Source organism: Haliotis asinina, chromosome 2 (genome assembly GCF_037392515.1).
Source record: "Haliotis asinina isolate JCU_RB_2024 chromosome 2, JCU_Hal_asi_v2, whole genome shotgun sequence".
Classification (NCBI taxonomy): domain Eukaryota; kingdom Metazoa; phylum Mollusca; class Gastropoda; order Lepetellida; family Haliotidae; genus Haliotis; species Haliotis asinina.
The window spans coordinates 55,635,149-55,663,136 of NC_090281.1; the positions used below are offsets into that span (position 1 = coordinate 55,635,149).

Sequence of the window (27,988 nt, forward strand, 5' to 3'; positions counted from 1 at the left end):
ACATTTCAAGATAAACTTGAAATTTCAGTAGTCTGTAACTAACAAGTTCACACTTTCCAACTATTTGGAGGCGGGTGGTCCGACTAAATATTAAACATTACGCTCGATTCTATTCATTTGCAATTTGTCGCACAGTTATCAGTTGTCTAGTGTAAAGCTAATTTAAGACTACAACTGCTGTTATTGGATTTCTACTGTTCACCAGCAATATTTTTAGCCTTTGCTACGGACTTTCTAAAGACGCCTACATCCTGCAAATGCACGGACCTGTTAGACTAATGTCCCGTTTTCTGGGTGATCGTGTTTATAGTGTGGACACTGGCTATGTGAGACTTGCGGTCGAGAGTTCGAATCCCTGTCACATCAAAATCAAGTGTTAGTTAACACCTGGTTTTTGCATCCGGACGGGCCTACTTCCCAACCTGAGCCAACATACAGCAATATGCCTGACCGTATTTTTGTGTTTCATCTTTTTGCCTCCTCCCTGACCCGTGAAGGTCCGGGATAGAATAGGTCTTGAGCAACCCATGCTTGTCGCAAAAGGTGGACTACTTTGTAAGAGGCGACTAACGGGATCGGGTGGTCAGGCTCGCCGACTTGGCCAACACGTCATAGGTTCCCATTTGCGCAGATCCACGCTCATATTGTTGATCACCGGATGTCTGGTCCAGACTCGATTATTTACAGACCGCTGCCACGTGGGATATTGTCGAGTGTGGCGTAAAACTAAATTCACTCATTCCCTTTTCCCTCTGAAAAATTCTGATAAGGACCAACAAGTGTAGGCGTCATGCATTACGCCATTGCAAATGCCGTCACCTTTTCACGCAGGTGAAATACGTTTTAACTTCCTCATTTGATTTGTTTCGAAAGTTAATCGAATATCTGCATTATGAAAGGGCTTGTCGATTTATCCAACGTTTGAAATGAGTTCTAGAATTAGTGCTAGACAATCATTCACCACTCGCTCCTTTCCATAACCTCGCTATAATTCTTGTCCTGGAATAACGAGTTGGTCACGAATGGCTAGTCACCGTGGGACACAACACAAACTACGATTGACCTTGCAGGAAGACATTCAAAGCTTTTTCGAAGCGACTGCATGTGCGGGAGAGTCGGCATTTGTGTACGATTTCACTCAAATGGTCCTTATCACCAATTATTATACATGTATTAGTCATCAGCAATAAATCGACACGTCACTTTCGCCTTTCAGTATTCATTTACTTCATGCAAAACTAGAAGTAACGTGGGAAGGCCGTTCATACACCCAGTAGCCATGGCAATTGCCAGGAAAAATTACGATGTTCTTTTGTAGTAGTATACATGAAAAATACTAGGCAAACGAAATGACTTAACGATAGAAGCCGATGAAACTAATACATAAGGATATGGATAGTGGCAACAGAAACATGATTCTGTAATGGTAGATGGCATATCACTCGGGTTCATAAAACACTCAAATCAAGTTCGCTTGAGCCAGTTTTATTGATGTTTTAAGGGTTATTTTGTTGTTTTTTTTGTCCTTTTCAGTATGAAAACACTGGTCCTTCACCTGCAACAAAGATGAGAAACTTCAATGAGCAATAATCGAATTTACACGTCGTTGCCAAGGCATGATATTGAGGGTTTGTGCAATTGTGTTTGGGACATACAAGCTGGCTGGCGATGTATTGGTGTCTTCAAAGGCGACACTATTAACGGGGCGAATGCTGGAATGAAAAGGTTTTCCGCCGCTTTCAGCAATATCACAGGTGTCGCCAAGAATGCAACGGGCTTCACAGAATGTCTTCATTTAGGGGAATCTAACCCAGACCGTTGACGCGACATCCAACGCTTTAGGCACAAGGCTAATCCATCATTCCACTAAAGTTAAAACACAGCACATTTAAGGTGGATTTGTTTTAAAGGACAGTTGTGTGTAGTCCTGTGCTCAGATCAGCAATCAATTGGAATAAAGCAATGACCAGTTACCTGATTCTGCAGTTTGACTCAAATTTCTAAGACTTCAGTCTAGACCCATAACGAAGCACATGACATGTATCACCATTTGATACTGTTCAAAATTGCCTTGTTCAGACCGTTGTAAATGGGTATCTATTTTGTAGGTCGGCACAGGCTGCCTGAATTAACCGAGGCAATACATTGTGTGCGCATAAATTGTCCTTGGCACCAACGAGCTCTGTAAATGTGTTATATACTACCCATCAAAAGTTTCGATCCACTCAAGGCTCTCATTACATGTCATGTGCATATAAACAATTCAATAAGGTAGGGATATTCCATTTTGCAAGAAAAATGTATCCATACAGACGAAACATTTCCAAAAGAAATACAATGTCACATCTCCCTTAATTTCGCTTCGTTTCCTCGGAGTCATTTTCATTTTATCATTCATGTAAATCCAATATCCCCTACTTATTTGAACGCTCTATATGCAGAGAGTTTAGTTTTACGCCGCACTCAGCAATATTCCAGCTATGTGGGAACGGTCTGTAAATAGAGTCTGGACCAGATAATCTAGTGATAAGCAACAAGAGCAAAGATCTGCACAACTGGGAAACGATGACATGCGTCAACCAAGTCAGCGAACCTGATCACCCGATCATGTCAGTCGCCTCATAGTGACCTTTTATTGCAAGAAAAGTTTACTGAAGGCCTATTCTACCCCGGACCTCCACGGGTCATATGTAGAGATACCAACCCTTACGCTTTTGACCGAATAATTATGGCATTACACTTAATATGCGAAAAATTACGCTTTTCTACTGCTTTTAGGAAAAGCAAGTGGATAAAGTTTCACAACTTCAGTTTCGTAACCCAATAACGTAGGGGTTAAGAAATTGTCTTGCGGGGATAGAAACGGCCTATTCTTAGAATCGCGCTCATTCCAATAAGGCACTGACGTATATTGTCTCACCTGACAATTTTTGATGCATGGAGTTTCATGATTAGTAAACGTACTTCTGTCTAGAAAATGCCTTTTGTGAAACCGTTAACTATCATAGCGACCGGAAGATAAGTACTTTTTGACGTCCAGTGTTACACTTGGGGTTGGTATCTATACGGCTACATCGAATGTGAATTTGTACACTAACTTGGGGTAGCCATCTGCAAACCAAATGAATTTCACGAGTATGATGCATCAAATTACTGAAAAGCACAGGCACACATTGTGCAGGTTAACAGCCGTTTTGGTGTAAAGTTTTGTTGAGGATTTGCCAATTTTCACCTAGTTTTAACCACAATCTTTTCAATGTTACGAATTTTGTTACAATACATCAGTTCATGCGGAAACAGTACTTCAAAATGTATGGAATATTAAAAATGTAGCTCCGAACTAGTTCTATGTAAATACATGTAATTAACTTTAACATTCCGTAATGGTGCCTTTGTGTATGTATATATATATATATATATATATATGTTTATATCCATCTCCGTATAGTGTATTGCACATTGTCTTAACCTTAACGATTTAATCACTTGGGCAAATCACTGGTCAAACCTTTTAGTCATTGGACCAAACGACTGAACCAAGTGACTTGTCGTTTCAGTCATTACACTGAAATGACTGCTTTGACAAACATTTCAACATTTGGGATTGATGAGCTAATTGTTAACGTACCCTTGGTACAACAGCCTTGACATCTTGTAACACATAATCCTCAGACTCCTGAATGGATCCTTTGGAGGGCGTCGTCTGTTCTTGCGTTTTGGGGCACCTTCAAAGAAATATAACAAAACATGTTGGATGTTTACACAGCTACGAGTGACCTGTATACAAGTGATTCAAGGTTTGAGCAACGATCCACGCCACAAGGGTTCGAAGCAATAACTTCGTTGCGGAGCTAGCCTGTTCTAACGTGCTACTGGTGCGCAGTAGTATTTGTATACATGCTGTAAAGTACGCCGCTTCGCCGTAATACCGTTAAACTACGTAACCTGTAACCCCAAACTAAAGCTTAGTCCGTGAATATGCAATTTTAATGAGTAACAAATAAACCCACCGAATTCACAAAGGAGCCTCACCGAGCTGGGACATTCAAGAACCTGGGGAAGTCTGGACTTGCTTCAGTTACAGATTTAGAATTGCAGATAGGGTTACAAGTATGCAGTCAGATATTGAATTCCAAGGGATAATCTCGAGTCATTTCGAGACATTGCGTCCAGATATTAAACATCAAGGACAAAATAGTTAGGGATAGTTGTAAAGTTTGAAATTATGAAAGATGTATTTATTGAAACTGATAAAATACCAGTCAAAATATTAATATCCAACTTATTTTGTCCAGTATATTTTAAAATAAAATTTGCACCGCCATCTTGATACAGATGAATGTGAAGTAAACAAGTTAAATTTAATATTTTGTTTTGCACACACCGTTAGCAAATAGACTGGAAAGGGCTGAGCCCCGTCTACGCAAGCAGACGAATCTCTTGTTAACAGCCGTGGTTTGGTTACAAAATATCGCTGGATCACTTAATGCGCTTGTTGCTTTGGGCTTTTTTCGTTTTATGTCGCACTCCGCAATATTCTATATGGTGGCGGTCTAAATTTAGTCTGGACAATCCAGGGATCAATAGCATGATCATTGATATATACAATTCGTATACGATATTTGTCAAGTCAGCGAGTCTGACCATCCGATCCCGTTAGTCTTTTACAATAACCATGGGTTGAAGATCACTTCTAACCCGTGTGTTCACCGTCAGTTATTGACATTTGCCAATGTGCGCGCACAACACCGACATCGTTTCCGATTGGGTCTTTCTCTTTGACAGTGTCAAAAGGGCCTTACATATGTGGTAACAACAATTTCTCAACTACTCACGTTTGTCCCTGTATCTGCCGGACTCCTCCAGATATCGGCGGAGTTTCTGGATTTCGGCCTCTGCATCCGACTGTTCAGACGGATCATCTGATGAGTCTTCAGCGTCATCATCTACATCGTCCACGGCGTTCCCGCGTTGGTCGTCATTGTCTGGGATGAAAGAATCTTCGCCGTCAAAGAAGTTACCAGTACCAGCGTCATCGAAACTGAAGTCGTCTTGGTAGCTGCGGGTCTTTTTATTATCTTTGCCACCCTTGCCTTTATCCTTCTTGTTTTTGCCACTGGACTTTGGTTTGGGCGGTGGTTTGTTTTTCTTGAGGGTTAACACCAGTGCATAACGAATGTACTTTCGCAAAGAAGGCCAATTTTTCATGCGGAATCTGGTGGCTCTTCTGAATGCATTGCACACGCGCATGACCGACACAAGGAAATATATATCCTTTTGGCAGAGATTCTTTCTTGCTGCTGCAAAACCAGAAAAGATATGTACGAAAATGTTTCAGTGTGAGTGGGTTTAGTTTTACGCCACACTATAGGACGCTATAGGACGGCGGTCTGTAAATAAGTTGGTTCAAAGGCATTTAGAAGTTGGATGAATCAAACTAAAAGTACTTTATGGTTCAACTTCTTTATTATACAAGGTCACAACGTTTCGAGACAGATTCTAGTCTCTTCTTCAGGTGAAGTGATTATGAGGTGATTACATCACTTCACCTGAAGAAGAGACTAGAATCTGTCTCGAAACGTTGTGACCTTGTACAATAAAGAAGTTGAAGCATAAAGCACTTTTAGTTTGGTCTGTAAATAATCGAGTCAGGACCAGACAATCCAGTCATCAACAATATGAGCATTGATCTGCTCAATTGGGAATCGATGACATGTGTCAACCAAGTCAGGGAACCTGACCAACCGATTCCGTTACTCGCCTCATACAAGCATTTATGTAATACCTCTAATCTGAAGAATATGGGGAACGAAAGGCCCCCTCATGGGGGAGTGGACGGGATTGCATGCAAGTGGGAATGGGAAGAGGTTGATGTTGTGTTGGTGGAGCTGAATGGCTTGATTGATCACCGCCTTGTACTAATATATTCACGTATACATGCCACAACCATGAGTATGGCTGTATGCCATTTGTATAGCAATATTCTAGGAATATCCACATACACAGAAAGGATATTATATGGATATCAGTGTCAGTATTGTACAACCGAAACCGTATTGCCTATTGTGTTCCTACAACTGTGCAAAAACAAAACAAACCTCTCAAAGCAGGTCTGATGGTAGTCTAGACGCTTCCAATTGATTTGACTGTCCGTTTGACAAGCCAGACAGTTGTCTTAGGTTCGAATGGCTGTCTAGTTCCATCTCTTTCTAGCCCTCCATCCCAACCCCTTCTACATGTACACTCCCACCCTCCATCATCCGGGATAACTGGAATACTCTTACACCCAACTTAATGACAAATACTGAAGGGAGGGGGAATACATTAGAGACATTAGACACTAGAGATGGATTCACACATTTTACCCACGTGAGGAATCTAACCCGGGTCTTCGGCAGGACGAGCGAACGCCTTAACCACTAGGCTATCCCATCGCATCCTTGAACCCGGTTTAAGATTTCAGCTAATACCTACGTGGTTTCTTTTTCCTTTTCTGGCATTCCATCGACCCGATACAGAGGACCAGGATGACCAAGAAGAGGATCTTCATCTTTGCTGTAATGGACAATATATTTACAGGGAGGGACAAATGCAGTTTACAAAAAATGCAATTCAAAAACAATGTCATCCCACTGTTTTGAAGTTTCTACAAAGTGGAAAAAATCGGCAAATTGTGCGACTTAAATTTAGATGGCACGAAGGTATGATATTTTGCAATAATTGTTCAAAGCTTTGCGGGAAACAGACGTTATATAATTAACGACTGAAATATGTAAAGGCAGCATGTGGGTTACGGTGATCCGGACAGTCTTTACTTGAAGCTGTATCATTGCAGGGAGGGAAACTAGTTGAGGGACAGACTCCCTTTCAAGAAAAGTATCTAGAAATTTCAAGATGAGAAGTTGCAATTTCTAGATAGTTACCAGGAAAGGAAAGAGTTAGGCCCGTGAACCCCTATTTTTACACATGTTTCCACCTTCCTCGGTGTGATATTCTAACACTGAAATAAGTATAAGTAAGAAATGTATATGTAAGGTGGGGTATGCATGTCCGTTTGTAATTTTGGCTTTTGATTGGGGTGGTAGGTAGGGTCGGAACTCTTACCCCTGGAAACGAAGTTTAAATTTCAATATCCTACACTAATATGAAATTTCAAGATATACCAACTTGGAATTTCAACTTAACATACATTTTGAAAATTTGACAGGTTTTCAACTAAAGTTCATCCTCAAAGTCTACGTAATGCATTGTCTTGCAAACAAAGTCATTTGAGTGATAACAGATCATGACCGTTGGCGTAATCGCACGCAGAATCGGAGCTTCACAAGACATTGATGTTCAGAGTGTTTTTTTCAATTGTCTCGCTCTAATCGTCAACACAGAACCTAAAAACAACCGTTCAATTTGCGCCTGCCTACTCGGTAGTGTTACGAATTCCTTGCGTTCCCCCATCCCAGATATCTGCAAATTAATATATACTAAAATTCTTAACAAAACCTAACAATTACTGGAGAACTCACAGAAATATCTAAAAGCCTAAACATCAATTACAATATATAGGGTCAAACCACACTGCGTTGCATCTGTTACTCTGCGGTAGAAAGAAATTGGGGGAACGGAAGGAACTCTTTCCCTCGGTAGCTATAGTTGCACGTAATTTGAAAGGGGCTTTATTATAAATTGGAACTGGCCCAAGGAAAACACTGAAAACTATGTGGGTTGTATTGGGGTTACAATTAATACGCTTTAGAGAGATATCGCGTTGGTTTTCATTGCAATACAAGATTCAAATCATATTAAATATACTTAAACAATAAATTCAGTAGCAATACTCTTACCCTTTCAAAGTCAACTGCCCGCTCCGACTTCAAACTGACGTCTGCAGAGTGCGGGCTGGCCACGTGGTTTATATTCAACAAGTGCACGTGAATCACATGGCGTCAGGAGAGTGTTTCACTGTCACCCACTGTGCACGGGAACAATGTTTTCACAAGAGAAATTATGCAGGTGTGACAAAGTGAGTGAGTGTATTTATTTTTACGCCACAGTCAGCAATATTCCAGTTATATTATAAAAATCAAATCTGGACCAGACGATCCAGTGATTAAGAGCTCGAGCGTAGATCTGCACAATTGGGAAACGATGATATGTGTCAACCAAGTCAGCGATCCTGACCACCCGATCCCGTTAGTCGCCTCTTACAAGCATAGTCGCCTGTTACGGCAAGCACCCAGTCATTCCATATAGTTTGTGTACCATCCTCGTGCGTCCAAAACACACGTACACTTGTTCTCATGTTCCTGTATGTGCTGGTAGGTGAAGTCTGAGTCAAACTTGTGTGATAATTGACCCCAAAAGACCTAAAGACCCTTTAAATCTTTCACAAACATAAAATGGATGTATTGACACTTGCAGGAATAGTATTGGAAGAATTTCCATCCCCGGTGTCTAAAACAGATTGATAAAATCCAAGCGTATTTTCCGCCCCTAAAATGGGCGCCATTAATGGACATGTCGTACTGCTTGATAATCTGCACATCTCTCCTGCTGATGGTATGCTTTTCAAGCCTCATATACATTACGAACTGGCTGATGTATATTGGTAAAACATCGTTTCCTCCGCCAAATATCTGTGCTAAACGTGACGGAGACACCAAACACAAAGAACCATCCCAATGTGCTTCACGTCTGTTTGACTTTCCTCGCCTGTACGAGTTGTGGAAATGTTGTCCAGTATAGAGCCAAACCCTGACCCCGATACTAGAACCACTTCCAATACCAAACAAATAAAGTCATCAGGATTGATAGAAACAGATAAATAAGACTTCGAAAGAGTACTTACTGAAATTAAACTGGTTTCCTCTAAAGTTGATAATGTTCAGACGGATTTGTTATCACAGTTGACAAGAATTGACTACCGTCGATGAAATAGAATTATATTTCATGGAGTTCCTAAAGCTAAACCAGAAAGACTGAAAACCATGTGCGTGATGTTATGGCGCCCCATAGAATAAACAGAGGAAGGTCTGTTATTGTAAACTTTCTGGACTACAATGTGAAATCATCTGTTCTTGGTCTTGCAGCATTGCTATAACACACTGGCTTAAGAATATCTGAGGACTTTTCTTTCGCTGTTAGACAGAAGTGAAAGAAACTTAAAGTGTTGGTGGAAGAGGCTGGAGATCGAAATGAGATATGTCGTCTGCTGTACGAATCGACAAAACGCATCCGAGGAATTCGTCTAATCGTCAGGCGGGAAAGTGATGCAACAGCGTGCGTGAACTCTTTTTAACACTTGTCAAGGTCAGACATATTCTCATTTTTGGAAAAAACAGAACGAAATGTTGGAAAGAGAGCCTGAGCATTTCACAAATATTCTGTTTTCATCAATCTCCGAGACTACAACAATGGAGGTGGTGTCGTGGAGTTCGTGCGGAAAGTGTTTGAAAACTTTGTGAAGTATGTAAACACCCCAAATAGTGATTGCATATTTCTGCTTTTGGATTCGTGTATATTTCAAACTCTGAATGGTATTCTTTCGAAAATACAACTATCGAGAAACCCCTATGTAAATGATCTTGGAAAGTAGCTCATAGGTCTTTGTTGTACATGTTGAATTCACTTGGTAAATGCGCTTTGTACCAGCGATCCACAGTGACCATTTACCTCTTCTGCTATTAATCGGGCCAGTACTCACAGGCCTACCAAACAAAATGTTTCCACTGTGCAGAAAAGAACCACAGAAAAGCCCACATTAATTGTGGAAATAGCAACAATAAACATAATACTTCGCTACTGGAACAATAATAATGGCCACGAAATACCTTAAACATTTTCATATCAACAAACTTTGACCTCTACTGCGCATGCGCATTGCGATCCACGCTTCTGTCAAACTGCCGAGCAACCGTGAATCGCCTCGCGTAATAAAGTATTGAATGTGTAGAAATAATTATTGTCAAGCATTAGATACGCATGGAAAGTAAACTAAACAGGTGTGCACAGAAGCATGATGATGATAAATGCCAAATAACACAACGGAAATACTTAAAAAGGGAACAAAACCTTTGTTCAGACTGGAAAATGGCAACATGCAGTCAAAACGTCCTATATATTTCATACGTGCATGCGCACATTCGAAGTTGCGGATTTTGTTTTTTTTGGGGGGAGTGGGGGAGGTATGTGGTTTTAGCAGGTTTTTCGTCATTTTTCTGCACGGTGGGAAAGTTCTCTTTGGTAGGCCTCGTACTCTTTATTACTTTATTGGACCCACTGAACTGTTTCACTTACGTCATTTTGCTGTGACGGTCCCAGGGTAGAACAGGCCTTCGGCAACCCATGCCTACTATAAAAGGTGACTCTGCTTGTCGTAAGAGGCGACTTGTCAGGCTGGCTGACTTGGTTGACACATGTCATCGGTTCCCTATTGCGCAGATCGATGCTCATGTTGTTGATCACTGGATTGTCTGGTCCAGTTTCGATTATTTACAGATCGCCGCCATATAGTTGGAATATTACGAAGTGCGGCGTAAAACTAAACTCACTCATTCACACACGTCTAGAGTAGGACCAGTGTCGGATCACCTGAAGCAGAACCAGTAGTTCAGTATGCATGGGGCACTGCGGAAACAGAAACTAGATCAGCTGCCTCTTACTGAACATGTACTAAGCGTAGGTTCTACGCGCGCAGTTTACACTTTGACTGCAGTCATACAGGATTCAGTAAGAGACACCACTGGTATGCTCTCATGCTTTTGGAGTACCGAAACATTGTCATAAACACATTAACAAAGCAGCAAAAGCATAATTTTAGCACGTGCATCGATGGTTATGGGTGGAAAGCATGCATTTCAGCGTGTATCCTTCATATATTTGTGTCAAAAAACCTTATGTATTGACGCTAGGAGGTGTACACGCCATATAAACGATGCCTAGAGGGGAATGGCTATTGTAAACTTGCATGGAGGTAGCTCTGCAACCGTTGTAGTTGGACGATTGGGCTTCATCCATTACATGACTTGTTCAACGTAATCAGCAAATCGGTGTTGTTGCTGATCGTCCCCCTTACGGGCGGCCGCGAGGAGTGACAACTCATTCGCAAGATCGGTTCATCCCATGCTACTCATCAGAGCATGCTACAGTAACAGCAGCCTCAGTTCATGGGTAAAGGGGAGCAGCCATGCGGTTACTCGTCATCTTCAGGCTGCTGGAATCCACTGCTGACCACATGCGCTCGTGTCATTGCGAGGATTAAATATTTAAAAAAAAAAAAATATGAAAATTTTGAGATGACCCCGACTTGAAACGCTTCACAGAAGAGTTTCACACGAGATGCTTGAAATGAATGTTTGGATAATCACCTCATGTAGCCCTGTCGACAAAATTGAGGACATTGGTTGCAATATTTCATGGTATATTGCGTTAACTAAGTTCGGAAAGTGGACAAAGTGCCGTGGTCACATTGAAAGCAATATCAAATTCACCCCAAATCGACAGGTGTCCGCCTAATCCCCATTGTAGGATGTCATCAAATTTGATGACATTGGGAAATACAGATCATGAGATATTGCCTTACCAAGAAGCGGGACGTACGGACCCTGCTGAATACATAGTCCCGTTTTACGGCGGGGAACAAAACTGCCTTTCCGAGTCCAAACCCCAAAAAGGCACATCTAGGGATCATGCTTGACATGTCTGCCAAGTTTTATCAGGTACAGTTTAGGAGATACGCTTTGGACAAAGTATTGCAGACGTACCTACGGACTGAACTAGTTTCCATATTTCATAGTTGCCGGGAATGAAAATGTAACACCAAGTTTTCCTCAGTTTATTTATTGCACTGAAGGTAATAAATTAATGTACAAAATCAGTATAAAAAGCCTAAAATTTGCTTTGAATGTGATCAGATCATGAGATTTTGTCATATATTTAGGTGGTATATTGAAAAAGCACTTATAGATAGAGACGGATGTCTACAGTTACTATGGTAACAGGTATACAACTAACATTAGTTTTATATACAGCATTCACTAGACATTGTGAACATGTCAAAACAACAGTTTAATCCATATCGAACAGAGAAGTTGGGTGACAGAAATCAGATCAAGACAAATGGAGTAACATCATACTGAGAAACCATTAACAATGGTAACATTAAAACGTGAACAATGTGTCATCACTGAACTGTCTCTATCAGATGCCATTGATTTCAAGCAGTCAATATTTCAGTCATAAGACAATGATGTATAAATATGAAGTCTGGACCAGTTACTCTGAATGATGACAAATACCCAACAACCATAAGTAAAATATTCATTAATGGAATATAGCTTGCTACAAGCCAGGGAGTTAGTCTAGTTTAATGTCACTCGCAGCAATATTCTGAAAGGGATACATGAAATTGGCTTCACACATTGTAACGATGTGGGGAATCAAACATGGGTCTTCGGTGAGCCAAGCTAACGCTTTAACCACTAGGATACTTCACCAGGATACATATAAGTTACTGTACTGTTATGCCATAAAATCCAGATGGGCGCAGTGATAAGGAGTTATGGTTTCTCCAATACTATCCTGAGTAAGTAAATGCAATTAATATTCACCAGTAAATACAGGATGAAGGGATATATAACACCAAAATAACATTCACAGACCACAGGTTCAGGACAGATAATTGGTGCTTGATGATCAGTGTGACGATTTTGATCCAAGAGGAATGCGTTGATGGAATGTCAAATGGCATAAAAGAAATACTGCAAATTTCAAATCAAAGTCATTGTTCAGTGGTTTCAGGAGGTAATGGAGACAGCTCTTTCCAGGATTAGAAATTATTACTACTCAGGACATGCAGCAAAATCTCAGGATAAACATCAACCAAAAGCTGTGAACCCCACAAATGACTTTCAGTTTCAAATACCTTCAACAGCTGTTACTTATCATACACATGCCTATTAGAAATGTGGCTGAGAAACTACATCACTCATCTTTTTGCTGTGCAAAATCAGGCAACAGCACAGATTACTGTGCTACAAACCAACTCGAAGCAATGTTAATGATTTGACAGATCTTGCATGCCTCTTCCATCCTTGGTAAGCTATAGAAGGGTTTGGGTAGGTTACCTTCACCCTTTGATCTCCATTCTCAGTACCCTTTCATTAATGGTCATTAGACTTCCCATAAAGCAATACTAGTACATACATCGGGTTTAGGAGCCCTTTTCCATCAAACACCCCTTTCCTGACCACAAGGTTGGGCAGCACCTGGATGTTTAAATTCTTTCCAGTCCTCAGGGCTAGACGTGAAGTGGGCTATTGGTAAACTTATCTCTTTTGGATTAACAGTAAAACCAATCTGTACAATTCCATGTTTCCTTTGTGAGAAAAAAATTCTGCCCATCTCCTTTGTTTTCAATAAAAAGAATAACCTCAGGTCTTCCATTTGACTCTGAGATAGAGGTTTATAACAGGAGTCTTTGATTTACCACTTCAGTAATCCATCAAAATAACAATGTCAAGCTTACAGCACTGATAATACCAGATACGTGAACTTAAACACAATTACCATGGTAATATCTGACAGTCAACAAATACAATGTAACAGGCATACTTGTAAAACACACTATGTCGGCTATATACTCAAGGTTCTGCAATCCTTAATCGACTATGGGTATCTTTGACACTATTAGAAACAGCCTGCAAAACAGCATAGGGACTGTGGCACATTGGTTTTTCAGTTAGATTTCTTCATTAACCTCTTTGCTCCATTTAGAAATTATCTTCTACCATTCACTTCAGCCATGGGCAGTTTTAAGCATGAATAACCTCTCAAAGAACATTAGCAAACTGTTCAAAGACAGTACATGGGAGAAACTGACAGGAAAGGAGAGAGCACTTGTTTTGTCGAGATGTTCAATGCATGATTGTCATGTTTCATTTCTCTAACCACTGCACATGAGACACTCATCCTTGTTCTGCAATGAGCACACCATGGCGGCCATATTCTCTTCCTGCTTCTCTTTAGGTGTTTCCTTCTGTTGTTTCAGCTTGGACTTGTCCACAGTGAACTGAATGGCAGCCGCAGCAGGCTTTGTTCTCAAGTAGTACATACCGGTCTTGCAACCCTGCAGACAAACAAACATTCTTTACTGACTCTGAATATATACTAGTTCACTAGCCTACAACTAAGAGCTGTCAGGGGGAAAAATGCAATGATTTTATGTTTGTTTGGTTGTTCTTTGAAACCATCTGGCAAAGCTCCCACTACACAATAGCAGCTTTTACAGTAAGTGAATCTGAACCAGAAAATCCAGTGATTGACACAATGGGCATTGAACTATACAAACTTGGTCTCCCATATCTATACAAACGAGCCTGACCTCCTTTTCTTTTCATGACTAACAAATAAAGACCAATTTTAACTCATATTCTCAAAAGAAATCTCAGGTACTTTGGACTTCTTCAAAGTACATCATGATTGACAAAAACAAAAATGACCTACCATTTTCCAGGCGTAGAAGTGCATGCTTGTGAGTTTGCCATAGTTGGGTTCCGCAATGTGAATGTTGAGAGACTGACTCTGGTCTATGTAAGCACCCCGGTCAGCAGCCATCTTGATGACAGTCTTTTGGGAGATTTCCCACACGGTCTTGTACAGTTTCTTCAGGTCCTCTGGAATTTCCTCTATGCCCTGAAGAAAAAGGTCACAGGTTAACAATAGGCCTACTTAGGATTTTGCTTTGGAACAACAATTACATCAAATTGTCATGAAGTCAGATATTAAAGTTTTCTTTAATATTCACCTGAATTTTATTTTCCAAGAATTGTTTATGGTTCTGAACATAATGACAGGAAAATGTGTTTAAAAAATGCCAAACTAGAAAAAGATCTATGAGCCAACTTTGGTGAAGAAATACATGTAGATTTTGTTGTTGGCTTCAGTAACATCTTGCAAGGAAACTGTCTATTTCATTATCCCAGTCAAAACTTGTAGGGACATAAATGGAACCATGGAATTTCCTGGATATGTATCACTACATCAGGTAGCCCTGTTACCTGGATAGAACCTCCACTGGCTATCATCTTGTTCTTCATCTCATCGTTCCACAAGCCACGCTCCGTCAGGTCCTTCAGGAGATGGTGGTTCACAACCTGAGACACACAACAGAAATAATTAGTTGTTGCCTCCCATATACAAAACATACGGTATAGAAACTTGCTAATTTGAAATAGAGAACTTCTATAAAATATTGCTCTTATCTGCAATTCTGACATATTTTTTGCTGACCCTTCCACAATGGTGGAATTGCTGAATTTGCCCGAGATGACTGCAGTGTTTGCATTAGTTTAATTTACCAGCTGGCCATCAGGGCCTGCTGGCACCTACAGGCTTTAACATCTACAGGCCATAAATGAAATCTGCAGGTCTATTTGGTTCAAGTCAAAGCAATAAAAACAAAATAGACTGTATTGTATGAAGTTTCACACTGTTTGTACTAAATCAAGCAAAGCATATGGCACACACTAGTTTTTATTTGTTAGACTGGTGTTGACATGCCTATGCCGAAGCTCTGAAAAACCAGGAAGTGAAACTAAGTTATAGTAACATCATAGATTGTAGATGATTCTCAAACCTTAATAAAAAAGAAAAAAAAAGGAAACATTATAGTTGAAAATGAATTGACAGAACTGTGTTGAAGGTCATAAGGGCCTGCACATATTTGAAACTGCCAGCCCGATACAATAACAGTCGGCATGGCACCTCGGGGACAGTTATTTTCAACACTGGATGACAGATACAATCAGCCAAGCCATAATTCAAAATAAAGAGTCACTGTTCTGATATTATGATCACCAGATCCCCTGTTAAATTTCTCTTTCATCCACAGGCTCTAACGTCTGCAATGTGACTAAGCCTCTGATGTGTGTGTTGATGACAAGGACGAACCTGGAACTCCCCAGACAGGACCCTACGTGTGTAGATGTTGGATGTGTAAGCTTCGATGGACTCGTTGTTGCCGAGGATCTGCGCTGTGGATGCTGTGGGCATCGGAGCCAACAGCAAACTATTCCGTACACCATGTCTGCACAAACACAGAAGTGGGTAAATTTTACATCAGCCTGTGTCTTTGAGCCTTATAACTACAACCAGGTTCACTTGTCAGAGAAGAATCATTATATTAAAACATCATGATGGGAGTTGTCATCCATAACAGAATTCTGACCATTTACGCACATCACTTCTATAATAACAGTTTGTTAACTGCAAGGAAATTTTGGAAAAATTTCAACACCAAAATGAAACAAATAACTGGTTCAAGTTAGATACACAAACACAAACAAACAATGACAAAGGGGTGGAATTGTATACTGTGGTATTAGTAAAAATTCAGCATTTTCGGTTTGTGCACCATTAATTTATAAACCTTTCCTAGAGTGTCAAGAAATCAAACCTTTAAATCAAAATCTATGCATTTCTTAGCTAGATGACTGCTAATTTACATCTCAAAGAAATGAACCCAACTGAAGGCCTTGTACCAAACTACATAGAATACCATTTCACTCACAAGGCCAAAAATGATAAATAAAACACACTGAACAATAAAACAGAGAAAATATTAAGAAGCACAACATTTGTGAGATATAAATTAAAATATATTGGGTGTATGAGCTTTAGGAAAAGAAAAAGATACCATGATTAAGCAGATGTTTTTTTACCTGCACATCAGCAGAGAAGGGGACTTTCAATGTTTTGTTTTTTTTATCAAAGAGTTGAAATGACTTGATGCATTCCATGAAGTTAGGAGATTTATTGGGTGAGAGTCGACCATCAATGAGATGTTCTTGATTAGGGTCGCCTCCACTTTGTTTTAAGAAAATACAAGCAAAGTGACAGTTGAAATTCGATCTGGCAGCATGAAGGACATTAAAGGGATGTCTTAGAATAGCCACTAACAGTCATAAGAATGACACAGAAAATTCAAGGCTTGTTGAACTTGTTGGGCTTTACAGCAAGTTCACTCCCTTCCAATGAAGATGTAACTGAGGTTGCACTGGTGCAAGGATTCTGCAGCAAAAACAATCAAAACTGTCATTGCACAAAACACCTTCAGCCTTAAGACTGTGACAAGTTTAGATGTGGAAGAAGATACAAGGGCTGAGATTGCTTTGTACATTAACACCTGGGAGTGAGCAATTTAAACTTACTTGGCAATTCTGGCTCTAAGACTAGTCCAGTCAAGACTGGTGACTGGCTTCACGCCCCACATGTCAAACTGCAACACCTGCAACGACACATTAGCAACATGCATACAACTGGGACTTGGTTTCACACTGCTCTGAATAATTATTTCAGTTACATCTTGAGTGAGTGATTTAAGTTTTACGCTGTACTCAGCAATATTACAGCTATATGGCGGCAGTCTGTAAATAATCGAGTTTGGACCAGACAATCCAGTTATCAACAACATGAGCATCAATCTGCACAATTGGGAATCGATGACATGTCAACCAAGTCTGCGGACTGACCACCCAATCCCGTTAGTCGCCGCTTACAGCAAGCATAGTCGCCTCTTAAAGCAAGCATGGGTTGCTGAAGGTCTTTTCTACCCTGGGACCTGCATGAGTCTTCAGTTATATCTTGGCAAGGAGAAACATCAGAAGTGACTCAGGTCTGGCCATAGGTAAACTAATATGCATAAACCCTCTATAGTGTGAACTGTTGCACTCATTATCCTTACTTGTGACTTGTTAGACTAAAAATCTGCCTTGCAAACTCGGAAGTGGTTATACCACAGCAGCAGAATTCACATAGTTGCCCACACCCAATATCTGGCCCAACTAGCAGCAAATCTTTGTTAAATGTGTAAAATCACATTTCATTAAATGGCACAAATGTTAAGCTCAAAAAGGTGTTGATTCCGAATACCCAACCAACCCTGGAATTCTGGTGCTATTTCTACCTTTTTCAAGCGGTATGAATAAAATAAGCATTCAGATATCATTTTATTTTTCTTGCACAGATGGAGATCGATCATTCTGATAGAATAACCAATTACACATTCATAAATGGTATAGGTTCAAACTTTCAAAAAAAAAAAAAAATGCCAAACATATTATATACAACGTACTTCCTACCTACCCTAAATTTTAAAGAGGTTTTACGGGAACCAGAACATCTTTTTTATTTGGCCTTGTGACTTTTGAAGATGTAAACAAGCAACAGGAGCAAGACACTTATATGCAAACTTTCACATTATATTGTTTTCAATCTAATAAAATTTACGGGAAGACAAACTCAAAAAAAAAAAAAAAAAAAAAAAAAAACTCAGAATTTTAAAACAGCAAACAAATAGATGACACCTTTAAATCTGTCTGACAGTTAGGAATTAACTACCACTGTAGCCAGTAATATAGATCACTTACCCCCTTGCTGACAGGACTCCCCTGGTACGTCTGATAAGGTCCCACCTTCTCTGCTAGTTCGCAACTAGCCTCCAAGGCAGCAAAGTAGATGTGTTCGAAGATTTCCTTGTTAAGTCGCTGGGCCTCCTCACTTTCGAAGGGATAACGCATCAGGATGAAAGCATCAGCCAGTCCTTGAACACCCAGACCAATCGGACGATGACGGAAGTTGGAGTTTTCAGCCTGTGGATGTTTGTAGGAATTAGATCAACCATAAATATAGAAATTCCATTTGTTAGGCAATATTTAGTATGGCAGGTATATTCTAGTAATGTCACAGCTGGGGATACAAGGAATGGGCTTCACACATTGTATCTGCATGGGAACAGAAACGAGTGTGATGAGGGAGAACTTTAAGCACTAGGCTACCGTATCATCTCTATCTGAAATAATCAATTCATCTCAGTTTCATGCAAGTTCAGTTTACAGAGTTTTTAGGAAATCTATACAAATCCCCTTTCAATTATAATGTATGTCATTTGCGGAGGTAGTAATGTTATACAATGCAATCACCGTATTCCAGATATGTCTGCCTCTGAACAACTGGGTCTGCCATTCTGAAAGGTTATCTCCGACAGGCTTAATTTCAGTCACTATTGTTATTCCCTGAAATCCTCAGACCTGGGTGAACTACCTAAAGCAGTGACTTTGACCCTTGGTATTTGTCAGCTTTGGGGGTTATCACGTCCATTTACCTCTTTGACTGGGTAATAGTTGACATCAATGATCTTGTTGAGATTCCTCACAGCCACCTTGGTCACCGCCCGCAGTTTGCCAAAGTCGTACGTTCTGTCAGGTTTCACATACATGTTCAGGGCTATTGAAGCCAAATTGCACACAGCGACCTGTTAAGCACAGAAAGAAGCAAATCATGTTCAGTGAAAGTCAACTGAACATACCTTGTGTGAACCTTGGGGCTTCCAACGTTATACATTTGTTGTAGTCTGTTGTCTAATGTCAAACTTCACTATTAAAAGGTACACGACAGCAGCCTATAGATATTCCAGTTGCAACATCAAATCCAGTTATTAATCTCATGGACAACTATTCCTGTTGGCCAAAGAATATCAGGTTTTTGAAAAAAGACTAGGCAGAATGACCATCATAAAACGTCTTTAGCAGAGTAAGTAAAGTCTTGTAAACTGGTTTTGAATAATAAGCCACATAATCCAGTTGTCATCAATGTCAACACCTTTCCAATTAATTATTGTTGGTAAATAGTTCTTTACCACCTATAGCCATTCATTTGCATTCATTTTCTAATCCATTTCTTACAATGAGTTATAATTTCATGTCATATCATATCTCTTTCTCACAAGTGATTGTGTAGCAGTCAACTCATCACCTGCATGGTGTTATGTTTATAAATCCATATTTATAGTCAATCATTTATCGATAATTGATCTACAGAAGACATTGATAATAAATTATGGATTTAGGAGTCGCTTCCCAAGACTCGCATGTAGTGGAACTCACCTCATCAGGAGCGCTGTACTCAACGATCTCTGTACACAGATTGCTGCATTTGATGGTGCCAAGGTTCTGCTGGTTGCTCTTCCTGTTGCAGTGGTCCTTGTACAACATATAGGGGGTGCCAGTCTCCGTCTGAGACTCTATGATGGCATACCACAACTGCTGAGCCTTGATCTTCTTACGACCTTTGCCAGCCTTCTCGTATCTGAGGAACAGCGAGCAAGCAAGTTGGGACTATTTGAGCATTAAGAATCCATGTCAGAGTACATTCTGTCAGCTATATATCAGTGCATAAAATTGATGCTGGTCCTGGCTAGTAAAATTCATTTATACCACTGAATTCTGTATTGATAGTATCACAAATGTATGAGTGTTATTTTAGACCAGTGAAGTGAAGACAGGACCATTAATTTTTGTCCACTCACTGGTCCTGTGGTCATAGGGGAAATTTTGAACCATTTCTTTCCCTGTAATCCTCGATCTCCAGGGTATAGATTCTGACAAGTCTCCACTACACCCTGGACGCATCTATGCCTCAGATGATGAATTCATTACCTCCCTTGACTAGCTTTTTAGCCGAACAGGTATCTTCCCTGGGAGGAAGAGCAAGTCTTTTGCTTCTTAAATTATCTAACCGATTAAACCTGGCAACACAAATCATGTAGAGGTTCACTTTAAGAGGTAGGAGTTCTTGCATATATTTCAACATGTCAGTTTGTCATAAAATTTTAATAAACTTCATAAATAGCCAAAAGTAAAATACTTTGAGTACTTTGAAGGAATATTACTTTGATTAGTGATTTTTATTTCTACTTTTTTCCGATCCTGCTTTGGGGTTCTTTTTCAGGACAAAAATCCATAAACAAGAAATAAAATTGGTCTGGCATAACCTTAAATGATAAATAAAACACTAAACGGGACTGAGAGTGTAAATATGTTCATCCTCCGTGAAATAACAGAAGCATCAGCATCACTGTTAGTAGAGTTAACAACCTTCATGTGCAACCGCGAAGTCAACAGTTTCGTTGACCTGCCATCATACACCACGATTAAGTTTACCACTTCCATGCATTTTCACAGTACCTACCCTTCATAGAGCTTCTTGAACTCGTCTCCCCACACATCGGCAAGTCCTGGGCACTCATGGGGGCACATCAGAGTCCACTCAGCGTTCTGCTCCACCCTCTCCATGAACAGATCGGGCAACCACAGGGCGTAGAACAGGTCCCTAGCCCTTGTCTCCTCCTTCCCTGTGTTCTTCTTCAGTTCCAGGAACTCAAAGATGTCAGAGTGCCACGGCTCCAAGTAGATGGCAAACGCACCTGGTCTCTACAAGATCAATTAATGCAATGCATTATCTAAAATCAATGAATGAATGCATTATCTAAATAGTTATCAGTGTTCAGCATGTTTTGCTCTTGGGTTAGTGAGGGACAATAGTTTTACACTGCTTTTATGCATGAAATTCCAACATCATGGTGGGGTACACAAGAAGTGGACTTCACACATTGTACCAACATGGGGAATCAAACCCAAGTCATCCGAATAAAGGGTGAACGCTTTAATCATAGGCTACAACTTAGGTCTTGGGATCCTTGAGGGTGGTTCTAATAGTATTTTAAACTAGGTGTGAGTGAGTGAGGTTAGGTTTACACCGCACTCAGCAATATTCCAGCTATATGACGGCGGTCTTTTGTAAGTAATGGAGTCTGGACCAGACAATCCAGTGATCAACAGCAGGAGCATCGATCTGCGCAATTGGGAACCGATGACATGTGTCAACCAAGTCAGCGGACCTGACCACCTGATCCCGTTAGTCGCCTCTTGCGACAAGCAAAGTCGCACTTTATGGCAAGCATGGGTTGCTGAAGGCCTATTCTACCCCGGGAGCGTCACAGGTTTTTTAAACTATGAAATTCCCTATCTCATGACTGACTCGAACAACTTTATTTTACTAGAGTCGTAATTACAAATATTAGAGACTTATTTCTGGCAGTATTAGACCCCGAAACTGCTACTAGTAAGTAAAATCTCAGAAACTGGAACTGAACATTTCTATTGCATTATGTGCTGTGTTACTGTTGCTCACAAAGCAAGTTAATTGGTTACCTTGTTGCCGCCCTGGTCGACGTAGCGAGCGGTATTGTTGTACACTCTTAACATTGGAATGAGGCCGTTGGAAGTTCCATTGGTCTGAAGGCAGAGAAGATTGATTTCAAGTAAAGGTATGATACAGCCTCAAAATAAAATCTTTGAAACAGTCAGGTGACGAGTATTCAATGATATTCTCTAGCCTAATTATTAAATTTGCTTGAGCAAAGATGAGGCACTTATGTCATACATCTGTAATAATAGCAGTTCCCTTTAACATTAATGGCTGTGAGTTATTAACAAGAGCTTTTACAAGCATCATAAATTGTGCTTCACTAAAATCAAATAACTATCTGAACTGAAATTTTAACAGAAAGCGAAACCCTGCAATCTGAACAGACCAATTGTACTCACGCCTGCAATATAGCTGCCAGTGGATCTGATACAATGGACGTTGAGACCAATACCCCCAGCAGACTTGGAGATGAGAGCACATTTCTTCAATGTGTCGTAGATACCATCAATGCTGTCAGAATCCATGGTCAGCAGGAAACAGCTGAAATACACTCACTTCATACTCATCCATGGTTGATTAACCTAACATCAATACAGATGCCAAGCTTTACAATTATCAGTGGAATGACAGTAACATCATACAAACAATTACTGTTGACTCAAGCAGGAGTTCCCACTTCTCGAGTGGACCTGACACCATCAGGTTTGGTTGGTTGGTTGTTCAATCCTGTAAACATCAGTATTCCTTCAATATGACGGTGGTATGTAAATAACTGAGTCTGGACCAGACAATCCAGCGACCAATATCATGAGCATCAATTTTACATGACTGCGATATGCCTCACGATCAGATCCTCTAGTTCACTCTTACAAGAAGTATGGGTTACTTAAGACCTAATTTAACACAGATCTTCACAGGTACAATAAAGTAAAGAGTAGAATCATATTTCAGCAATGACAAAGCTGTAATTTTAGCTGGAACTATCCCATTAAACTAAACCGAATATGCTAAACTGTTCAAAACATACCTGGAGAGCTGTGGTCGACATGTGCCAGCATTGAACAGGGTTGGGGAGGCGTGAGTGAACCACTTCTCGGACAGGAGGTTGTACGTCTGAAACAACAACGGTATTTTTCAACTAGGATGCAAATGTCATACATTAAAAATTACAATATGGACACTCACGGCTCGATTTGGTAAATTTCTCAGTGGGCAGATGTTTAAATAATTCAATAATGACAATGGCTATTTCATTACATATTGCAAAAAAAGCAATGGAATTTGGATGGAGCAACTATTTATCTTTGGTTGCACCTGGTCCTGGTTGGTTATGTTCTCTTTTAAATCGAGCCCTGAAACTTAAATAGTGCTGCTGAACTCCATGCTCCTGGGACAACTCTACGCATTAATGATGGAAATCATTGCCCTGAACATCTCAAGCTGTGCAAACAGGTAGTCATAACCCATCCCACCGGGTACCCATTTTCTGCAGGGTGACCAGAGGCAACTTTGAACAAACTTACCTAAGATGAGACCATGTGTCCTTTTTTAAGTGGCAGTATAAACGTCCTACCATCTACCAAAGTCAACAAATATCCTATTTTTTGAGCCACTATGGTATGGAACTGGAGTCAATAATATGGAGAATTAACTTTTTAAAAACAAACTGTTTGAGCTCTCAGACATCAGCACCTACCTCAATGGCAGCTTCCAGATCATCCCTGTGGATGCCAACCGAAACTCTCATAAGCATGTGTTGAGGACGTTCAGCAACTGAAACACAAAATTTCAAACATCTAACACATTTTCTCAAATACCACCACTGCATGAAAAGAATCCCCCCTTCCTCATATTATTCCTATAGTGTTTTGCACATGGTTTATCATTATAACATACAACTGAAAACATGTTACAGAACACCAGTCTTCTATATTACAATAATTATTTGCTAACAATTTTCTTTCAAAAGATTGGAGTGGATATGTAAATATAGCAAATCAGAAACTGGAGTGATATCAGAGAGTCCTTATTTCAGCATCATACATCAGTGAAGTCTTTCATTGTATGAAGCCATACAAGTAGAAATAGTGAAATACTACAAACAACTCACAAGCTACACATTTCAGTCAGATTTTAAAAAAAACAACCAAAAATCACACTGCTAATCTGAGATTATCACACCAGCTAACATTCTGGTGCTTTGCAAAGTATGCTCAGTGTGTTCTGTCACACAGCTTAGAATTGTATGCTTACTTACAGGATAGTATATATGTCTGTAATTGCGAGGTAATATGCATATGTGGTCAGTTGTCATGGAGACACCACTTAGGATGTGAGTTTAGCTGTGAATGTGTAAAGAGTCAACCCGGAATCTCCATAAGTGGAAGCCAGTCTGACGTGTCCAAGTAATTATTCTGTGTTTCCAGTTTTGACAAAAGACCCATAAACACATATGTTCGTATTGTCTTACGATAAGTAATTACAGAAAGGTCAGAACTTGATCTTTATGGCAGTTCACATAATGGTTTGATCATGTATCGAGTAGCCTCTCTTGGACACTTACCCTTTCCATCTATCTTCAGTAAGTAAGATCGTTCAAGAGTCTGAGGAAAACAAATATGGTACAGTCTTAAAAACATTAACCTGATTACTGCATCATATATCTTGTCCTTTCTCCATTATGAATGCATTTTATTCAAAACAAAAAGTAAAAGTCTCAAACATAAGCCTAGAATCTCTAGCCTAAGTCTGGTTAAACTGTTCAGTGTAGTAAGGTCAGCTGATAAAAATCCATGATATAAAAATCTACTGATAATGAATACCATTATCTGTGAGCACCAGATTGTCAAGTAGGCAACTAAAATTAGAATCGATAGTTCCCAGGTGTAATTTCACCATTCTGAACTAATTCCTCCTTGATGCCGTTTTAGCTAAGCCTCCCTCAAAAGCGAGCCTGACAGTCTTTCATACCATTCACAAATGTTTTGAAACATCATGTGATTGCAACTAGAATTATTCAGGCTCTTTACCTACTTTGTTGCCTGTATTGAACCATTATTTTTATTGCGTATAACCAGCATTCATTTTGTGCATATTATTACTGTGTACATTTTTGTGAATTGAGTACATATTCATTTTTAGACGGTTTAGATACAAAAAGAAAATCCTCAAAGTTAATAAATGTATCTTATCCTAGCCCAGCAGGCTAGAAGTGTCAGACCAAGTCTAAAATTACAAAGCAACACATACCTTGAATCCAAAGAAGTTGTAGTTGAAATCACGATCATATATCACAGCAGAATTCAGTTTCTGTAAAAGATAACACAAGGAGCTGAAACATGGTCTCCATATTGTTTGCTTTTCAAAAGGTCAATGACAATCAGACCCTGGCAAACAATCCAATAATGCATGTGGTACAAAAATTAAGACATGATGTAAATACTGTTTTTTGACAAGTATTACCACATCAAGAATGGATAAATGCAGATAAAAAAAAAAGATGGAATCCTGACATGAGTTAACATGGTAAATGTTTAGTTTTTTTCTGTCCACTGTGAGTTTGTCAAGGTTAGACTTACATCACTATTTTTCATAATGATTTCGTAGATGTCATCGGCGATCATTGGGGACTTTTTCCCAGTCTTTGGATTCACCCATTTGTGCAGATCCTCCATCACATCTGGAAAAAAATAAAGGCAAGACTTCAGTCCATATTATCCACTGAAAATTTAACAATGAGGAAAGAAACCTTTGAGTGTCATTTACAAAGTTGGATATGTCTTTCCATATGTTAAGACACAATACAAGAAGCATGCAAAAACTCATTGTTATCAGATGACATATATCTAGGTGATACGATTTGACAAGAATGAAATGTTATAGGGGATATGAGCAGAAGTTTTCAAAAAAAAAAAATTGTCATCAATTTGCTAATATCTACATTGAGCAAACAACCTTTCTTAAGTCAGTTTATCAGTTTACAGTTAAAAAAAAAAGTTCCATAATCAGACCTAAGGGGCAAGGTAAAATTTCACCTCATGACATAACTATCTTACCATGTTTGGGGGAAATTTGGAAATCACCTTAAAAAAATTGTCATGTCAGACTTTTAAACACCCATCCACCCCAACCTTGTCATAGCAATGAAACCATTAAGTGATGTATACTTTAAGATTTAAAAATTACTAGACATACGTATCTTCTGTCAGGACTTTGGTACAACATATTAGTATGCATTCATCAGTATGGAGTTATTAAGTCCATTCTATACATTTGTGTCGACTGTAGATGTCAGTCTTGTGGAAACCATGACAAAAGGCATAGGACATGACTTGATCCACTGCCACTCTACCCGTGAAGGTAACAGGGTAGAACAGGCCTTCAGCAAGCCATGCTTGCCATAAAAGGCGACTATGCTTGTCGTAAGAGGTGACTAACAGGATCAGGTGGTCAGGCTTGCGGACTTCAACATGTCATCGGTTCCCAATCGTGCAGATCGATGCTTATGTTGTTGATCACTGGATTGTCTTGTCCAGACTCTATTATTTACAGACCGCCGCCATATGGCTGTAATATTGCTGAGTGCAGCGTAAAACTAAACTCACTCACTCTACTTACCACTGAACACTTTCTTTGTCTCCTTGTGAAGATTTGACACGGCAATGCGGGCAGCCAGTTGAGCGTAGTCAGGGTGCTTTGTTGTCATGGTAGCAGCTGTTTCTGCTGCCAGGTTGTCGAGTTCGATGGTTGTCACTCCATGATAGAGACCACTGATAACCTTCAGAGTTATGGCGGTCTGCAACACCAGACTAACCATTATAGACATCAGCATTCTCATCTGTACCCAGTAGTACACAATATCAAATTCCAACCAAATGGGTCCTAAAGTCAGCTTTTAAAGAGCTGATGCATTTCTTCAGATCTACCAAGATCATATGATGTATCTATTTATCTGTTAGTGTTACATACAAGCCCCCCCTCCTCCCCTCCCCCAAACCGCATTTTATTAACAGTTTGCTAGGCACCCCTTACTACATTTGCACAAAAGTGATTACCCCTCCTCAGAACAAACTGGTGACACACCCTAATACCCTCAAAATTATTTTAAAAATACACACACGCCATACATAAAGAGATATGCTAATAATTATTTTCACACACTAAACAAATTCAGTCATGACAAGTTAATAAGTTGCAATTAATCGCATTGCGCAATAGGGTATCCTTTTAAACTTCAAATTTCAAGTTCCCGCCATGTATCAAAAGACCTCAAGAGACAAAGAATATCATATCCAATACCGGGTCAACGAATTCCATATTGAGACCGTAGCACAACTTGGATATTCTGGAAGTGATTTTGTCGAACATAACTTTCTCCTGACGTCCATCTGAAAAAACAAACACTTATTACTGGCCTGACTATACATGTCAAGTTTTGTTCGTTGACACAAACAAGGGTGCTGTTCTGACGAAAAAGTTGCTGATCGCAAGTAACAAGCATTCAAACGCACTATACATACACAACGACAGTGAAATTAATACTTACCTCGTTTAACGACGTACATCTTGACTTGAAAGGGACGATATCAGATTCTAGAAGACAGATGATTGTTGTCAGGAGCAGTCAACTTGCGGACCTTCTTTCCCTCCAAATAGGTTTGATTGCGCGGGTAAAATGTCACGTGATGATGGCAAGTGCGATTTTAGTGGTTAAAATACGCGAAGACTGGGTGGCATCTTACGCTGGTTCTCAGTTCACGATGCGTGTCGTCAGCTTGCGCTGAGCTTACTCGCGGCATACGTGTCTTCGACAGAAGGCCACAGTACAAACAAAGGCCATTGTGGAGCGCTCGCACCGGTCGTCACACAGCAAGGAGGAAACGAAGGTGTCCAGTCTCTAAAGTGCAATGGTAGAATGCTCCTCCACCCCTCTTCAGATTATGATGTGTTG

At 39.9% G+C, this 27,988-nt stretch overlaps 2 protein-coding genes across 2 annotated transcripts; both read right to left on the reverse strand.

The window, feature by feature from the left end:
• Positions 1 to 1,469: 1,469 nt before the first annotated feature.
• Positions 1,470 to 7,917, reverse strand: LOC137273936 (uncharacterized). Its single transcript, XM_067806844.1, has 5 exons — positions 7,839 to 7,917; positions 6,475 to 6,555; positions 4,836 to 5,300; positions 3,629 to 3,725; positions 1,470 to 1,555 (listed from the first exon to the last, which is right to left on the reverse strand). The coding sequence occupies exons 2-5, from the start codon at positions 6,548 to 6,550 to the stop codon at positions 1,552 to 1,554; spliced, it is 642 nt and encodes a 213-aa protein (XP_067662945.1). The 5' UTR covers positions 6,551 to 6,555; positions 7,839 to 7,917; the 3' UTR covers positions 1,470 to 1,551.
• Positions 7,918 to 11,816: 3,899 nt separating this feature from the next.
• On the reverse strand, positions 11,817 to 27,724 carry LOC137273937 (ribonucleoside-diphosphate reductase large subunit-like). Its single transcript, XM_067806845.1, has 19 exons — positions 27,584 to 27,724; positions 27,337 to 27,425; positions 26,656 to 26,833; positions 25,617 to 25,717; positions 25,288 to 25,347; positions 24,602 to 24,641; positions 23,735 to 23,811; positions 23,066 to 23,151; positions 22,437 to 22,578; positions 22,041 to 22,124; positions 21,019 to 21,260; positions 19,935 to 20,136; positions 19,154 to 19,303; positions 18,420 to 18,641; positions 17,202 to 17,278; positions 15,943 to 16,078; positions 15,051 to 15,146; positions 14,497 to 14,685; positions 11,817 to 14,119 (listed from the first exon to the last, which is right to left on the reverse strand). The coding sequence occupies exons 1-19, from the start codon at positions 27,600 to 27,602 to the stop codon at positions 13,937 to 13,939; spliced, it is 2,373 nt and encodes a 790-aa protein (XP_067662946.1). The 5' UTR covers positions 27,603 to 27,724; the 3' UTR covers positions 11,817 to 13,936.
• Positions 27,725 to 27,988: the final 264 nt, after the last annotated feature.